Source organism: Charadrius vociferus, unplaced genomic scaffold (assembly GCF_000708025.1).
Source record: "Charadrius vociferus isolate BGI_N301 unplaced genomic scaffold, ASM70802v2 scaffold56, whole genome shotgun sequence".
In the NCBI taxonomy this organism is placed as follows: domain Eukaryota; kingdom Metazoa; phylum Chordata; class Aves; order Charadriiformes; family Charadriidae; genus Charadrius; species Charadrius vociferus.
Genome location: NW_009649057.1, coordinates 326596 through 332595, shown reverse-complemented (window position 1 = coordinate 332595; position 6000 = coordinate 326596). Strand labels below are relative to the sequence as shown.

At 43.5% G+C, this 6000-nt stretch overlaps 1 protein-coding gene across 1 annotated transcript in view; it reads right to left on the bottom strand.

Moving 5' to 3' along the window:
• Positions 1-371: 371 nt before the first annotated feature.
• Positions 372-6000, bottom strand: part of FNBP1 (formin binding protein 1) — a 68606-nt gene continuing 62977 nt past the window's right edge. The window contains exons 13-17 of the mRNA XM_009887999.1: positions 5455-5587; positions 4284-4405; positions 3689-3825; positions 3121-3279; positions 372-406 (exon numbers count right to left, since the gene is read on the bottom strand). Coding sequence (XP_009886301.1) covers positions 372-406; positions 3121-3279; positions 3689-3825; positions 4284-4405; positions 5455-5587 — 586 coding nt within the window. The remainder of the gene's footprint in view (positions 407-3120; positions 3280-3688; positions 3826-4283; positions 4406-5454; positions 5588-6000) is intronic.

Here is a 6000-nt window from a genome sequence, read left to right as displayed (position 1 = left end):
ATGAGTTTACATCCAACAGATCCAATTCTTACTCTGCATGTTTGTTTAGCATTTCTAACAGTTTCCTGCATGCACCTCAAAGAGACTGAACTTTGTTGGCTCTCATTTGTATTAGGAAGGACAATAACGCTGTTTACAACTAGAGTCACACAGTCGGGCCAGTACCGTCATTGGCAGTGATGCACATTTAAATTTCAGGAGGTGAACTTACACACGCACCAGCTGAGCGAAGGGTACCTAACAGAGTCTTTCATTGCTGGAGATATGACATGTGCATTCATCTCTTCTAAAGAAAACCTTCTGAAATAGAGCTCTTAAAACAACCGTAGCAGCAAACCAGCAGAATAAAAGGTGAATAGGCCTATGCAAACCTACTCAGAGATTTTCTGAAGTGATTTGTACACATCTGGAAAAAAAAAAAAAAAAAAAGGCAAAACAAGATAGACATTACTGTTCTTTGTTTTTTGCGATAGGGTTTGCTAACACCCTCTGACCGGAGGTACCATTGTCAACTTCACAAACAGCCCTCACACTGGTATTTACAGGAGCGCACTTGGCTCCCATGAAGACTACAATCAGGAGGGCGACCGCAACACACGACTTACCTGTCCTATTCATCTCAGGTTCGGCAGTAGAGCCCTGACAACACAGGCTTCAGCTGCCTGAAAAAGCTCACCAGCTGCCAAGCGGCTTTTGACAAAGCATTTAGGGGTTGCATTCCTCGGGCAGAGCTGCCTCCGGCTCAGGGCACCGGCACAGCCGGGTCAGGCAGGTACGCCGCAGCCAGCGCCGATTCTGCTGGCTGGAGAGTCCCAGATGTACTCAGAGCTGGTGTGAACGCTCCCGCCCTTCCCGCAACTAACCTTTAGAGGTACCAGCTGCTCAAGCTTCTTTCCAAAACCAGGAAAGAACTACTAAATTTGTAAATGCTTTAGTATTTACAGTGTCATCGTCAGGAATGTCGTAGCTTCTGTTTCAAGGATTGAATAAACTCATTTCTACTAATACATTAAAAATCAATTGAGAAATTTGCAGCTTGCAACAAAGTTTGTCTTTTAAACACAATAGCACTTCCCCCAAATCTTTACACTGCTATTGTGACATTTTATGGAAAGTTCTCTTTTAGCTTTTCTTTTTAACCAGAGAACTGAGAATTTAAAGAGGTAAATATTATAGTTTCTTTACATTAGATATTCACAGATACATTTGATTTTGTTCCTGAAGTCCAGCAAAATTAATGGAAAAAATTAAAAGGATCTGAAAACCCTCCATCATTGCTATAGAAGTGGCTGCAACTGTACCAGCCTTCACTCCCGGCACAGACTGCATTTTTACGATCATTCAGCATCACCCTAAAACTTACATAATACCATTAACATACTAATACGATATTCTGACTGGTATTGCAATGCTCCTGCAATAGTCTCTCCAAAAGGGTAAATTAAATACAAACTTTTGCTGTTTGAGTTAGCAGGACTGCGTCAGGGTGTCTCGCCCCACCCAGAGGTATGTTTTGCTTCACTTCCCACCCAACCTGCTGCTCTGTGCCTACAGAGGTGATTCGCTGCAACGTTCCGCTGATGTGAACCACGCTGCAGATCCGAGGGCAGAAGAGCCACGCTTGTTACTTAAGACAGATTTAGATGCCACACTAGCTTAGCTGTTTCAAGCAGGCTACGCTGCTGAACAACAGATTTTCCAGCAGAGTAATAATGTTGCTTTCAACTCTGGCCACAGACAAAGTAGGCAAGTCTCCATAGGAGAGAACACAGGGGTAAGAGATGGCATCTCCCGTTCTGTGCTTTCTGCCTTGTTCCGAGTATGACATAAGGACAATGTACAATCCACGTTCCTCTTTCAAAGGTCAATAAAAGCCAACAGAAAGGCTGAGCTTTCTGCACTCTTTTGCATCTCAACTGACCCTGTATTTGCCAACACAAACATCAAACTACTGCATTATGGCAAAATAAAACAAGACCCCAGACTTTCATGTGCAGCAGACAAGGCACGGCACTGTTTAATACTGAATCCAAGACAGTGAACTGATCAAGTTATAGTGTTCGTTTACAGAGACAGTCCTACTCCTCTCTTCCTGCTGTCCATGAATCCCAATGAGAGTGGTTCAGTTCTCCTCTATATTGGATGAGGCAGTTTGTGTCACACCAAGAACTCTAAGTCCGGGAAACACAACAATAATCTGAAGGATTAAGTGACTGAAAAAACCACAAATCATTTAACAGTGGACTTCAAACACATCCTGATTTGATTTCTCTGTGTATTACATTACCAGGTGTTCATGGTGCTAGCATGCATCCCAGCCAGGACTCCCCTGTAGCACTGCTTGTTTACACAACACACCTATTGGTGAGGTGTTAAAAGCAACAAGGAAACAGAAGATTGCCGAGTCTAAGCTCTGAATGTCTCCGTTGATTGTGTGTGAGCAAAAGATTAAACCATTAGCTATGGTCATCTGAAAAAGCAAATGCATCCATAAGACCATCTTCTGAAAGGTGGGAAAGAATAGAGGATCTTTCTTAATGCTTTACTGATTCATCAAGGACCAGAGTGCTGTGTAGATGAGTTCTGGCAAGATCTTTCCTTCCCCTTGCAAACACACTAACTAAATAGCGACCAGGTTTCAATCCGAAAGCTCCACAGAACACATTAGGCTCTGAAAAGGTACCACACTGAGACACAAAACAACACTCTAAATATTTCCTATATAACATTCCACTGAATCAGTCTGGGACAAAGAGCTGACTTGTGAACGTGTCCGAGATGCCACCTGGATATCTGAGGAGGGCCCATGTTATCCCAAATGGCGCTGTGTTTCCTGCACTAAGTTGGGCGTGCAACGGCAGCGACAGTTGAACAAGCGCTGTCTAGGAAAGGCTGCGTTTCCCCTCTAGTTTTACAGTCTACCACACTATCCTCTGATCAATAAAAAGCACGTTTTGCAGTACAGCAAGCCATATTAGTCCATGTACGAAATAATGCACTTTGTGGCATTGTACAGACTTTTAAAAGGCTCCATCTGCAACACAGAGTAGTTGCAGTGTTGGATATCTCTGTGAAAGCAAATAAAGTAATAATAATAGTATTAAATATAAGTCATAGCACCTTTGGCATTTTTGTCCAAATAGACTTCAACATACGACGTAGGGACATAGCCCTCCTCGTCTTCATTCCTTCGGATTCGTGTCCACCCATCACCTTTGTCTTCTTCTATTACATAGAGCATTTCTCCTTCTGCTACAGAAATTGTTCCTTCATTCTGACCTGGAAGACACAGTAGGACGGAGTTTAGGCTGGCCTGCACAATGGGAACCACAGACACAGTGGAAGGTGCTCAGGGCAGACCCGGACAAGGTGCTGACATAACCTTCATTGCATCACTGGCAGCATGAACAAGAACACATGATTCTGGAAATAACTGTGTAAACGAAGAGCCAGATGAATGTGATCCTGACACCAGAGTTTTGGGGTTTTTTTCTTGCAGAGTCCATGCATAATGGGAGAGAAATCACTGTCATAGTGCTTCTCTACAAAACAGAATCATGCCAGAGCCTCACTCGCCCTTTTTTGTCTATTTAAGCACTGCAGGGGTTAAATGAAGCTTTCCCACTTGTCCTTGGCATATGAACTAAAGAAAACAGTAAGTGAAATGAGAGTAAACGTTGAGTGATACCTTCAAATGTATAGAGCGCTTTACATGTTCCTATAGTGGGTAGTGGTTCTTCATCATCAAATTCATCGTCAAAATCTGTTGCAGGTACTTTCATTTCAGTCTCCTGACTTTGCTCTTCTGTGTAACTGCCATCTGGGCTGCTCAAGAGAGGAAAATACACAGCAACTATAGCGACCGGTCTTTACTAGGCACTTAAGACATTACTAGACACTTAAGGGAAGGTGAGCTGGAGCAGCTCAGCAATTCCAAAGCATGCTCACAAACAGCTGTTACCACTAGGAGCTGTCACAACGTGCTGGGTGATACCAACCATTTTTTCCCCATCAGAAGACGTAAAACGCACCTCTCCCACTCACCTTCACAGCAGAGTACAAGGGCTACAGGGGCTATTACCCATTTCATCACATTCAGAAAAGTAGCTCTTAAAGTTGGGATCTTGCATATGCTAAGATCAGCATGCAAAACACTTCATGGAGCGCCTGCCTCTGTCTGGTTAGAGAATAATTTTGTGAATGCTACAGCTCTCCTGATTAACTAGCTAAGAAGGGGGGCCAATTACCAGTCTGAACAGGACAACTCTGTACAGATACTGTACCTCTCGCGGTCCTGTGCACAGCTGTTCACTGCTGAAGTGTTCTGGGCTTCATACAGTCCGCTCTGCCGCCGCGCCTGTTCAGTCCGCACGGGTAACCTGCCCTCCACCTCAGCCAGCCAGCCCTGCAAGGCAAGGGCAGTATCACGCATCTCCCCCGCTTCAGCTTGCACGGGGATATATGTTGCTTTTACTTTGACTGTGTCATATTTGACATTCAGACTATAGAACTCAAACCAGTTTGTAAACATACTTAATTTCTCTTTTGGGTTGCAGCTGTCAGAGGAAACAGATTCTCTACTTGAAGTGTATATTGTGAATTAAGTGTATATTAAATCTATTGGTCTTGCCAAAACACACACACTTACTGATAACTCGATTCTTTTAAAAATGACACTGGGTGCTGAAAATATGATGACCCAAGAGCAGCAGTTAGCAACAGCAGCTGGGAGATGCTGCTGCTCTAGTCACAATCAAGTAAGAAGACATGTGGCAGCTTACAGTAGCCTCAGTGACACCAGAAACACAGCAACCTCAGGGACTGCTGAACACAAGAGGCCTAAAGCTGGGGAGGATGAAAGACCCGGTGATTTTCAAACGGGTGAGAAAGCAACGGATAGCAAAGCCAATGACTGTAAGAAAATTAACAGGCTGTATCTATTTGTGTACATAGCGTAACTCAGAGTGAAGTCTTTTCTCAGCCCTGTAATCCTTCTCATGCAATTATAATGGCTTCATATATTCCAAATACTCCTTATACTCTTGAGATTTTGCATCTCTAAGAAGCTTCCTGTTAGTGGCAGGCTATTCCTTAGAACATATTTTATCTGACAGCTTCTGTCTTGCTGTTAGACTATAAATGGTACTTTACATATCTGTTCCTTTGATTTTTCACAGACATTTGTAGCATGATACTTCAGATTATTTAATTAATTGAATAAGCATCTGAACCCCTCTGGGCAGTCCAGAGAGCACTACGTTTTCTCTTATCTACCACTTAGCACAATTTGTTTTCTGTGGTAAATTGAACAGCAGGATTGTTGGCTGACAGTCACGTAGCACTTACCCGTACATAGTAAGAAAATGTATCGATACATCTGGAAAAGCCATGAAGCGCCTGCTTAGAACTGAGCGTATGCTGAGATACGTTTTACTGAAATGCCTCTTCCCTTACCTCAAATTTCTGAACTTCTAATCGTAACTTTTCAATGTTCTGACCAAGTTCTGCTAATCTGTGGTCCACACTCGCTGCATCTCCCATCTGTGGGTTCTTGATATACACATCTTTCATTTTCGTTAAGGCATCTCTGAGAGACAGAAGAAAAATAAAACATGTAAATGTTAGTGCAGCTGGGGGCAAATCCCTTTCTCTAGATGAGGGCAAATGAAAGGATAATAAACTGCCTCTTCCTTACGCTGTGGTTTGAGCCTAATTGGTTACAGAGGTAACTGAGAACATCTAGACAGGCCCTTTGCTGGGTACAGAGCCAGCCATCAAAAAAATAACAGTAAAATCCCTTGCCAGAAGAGAGCTTACAGTGTCGGAAATGGAAAAAAGCGAGTGATGCCTATACCTACAACGTGACACAAGAGACATTGTGCACAAGGCAAACTCTTCAAGCCCTGACATTAAAAGGAGCTCCTGGCTGTACAGGCAGCTGAGGGTCCCTCAAGCGAGCGAGGCGGGCAGGAGGAGCCTCGCTGGTGGATCCTGAGGCTA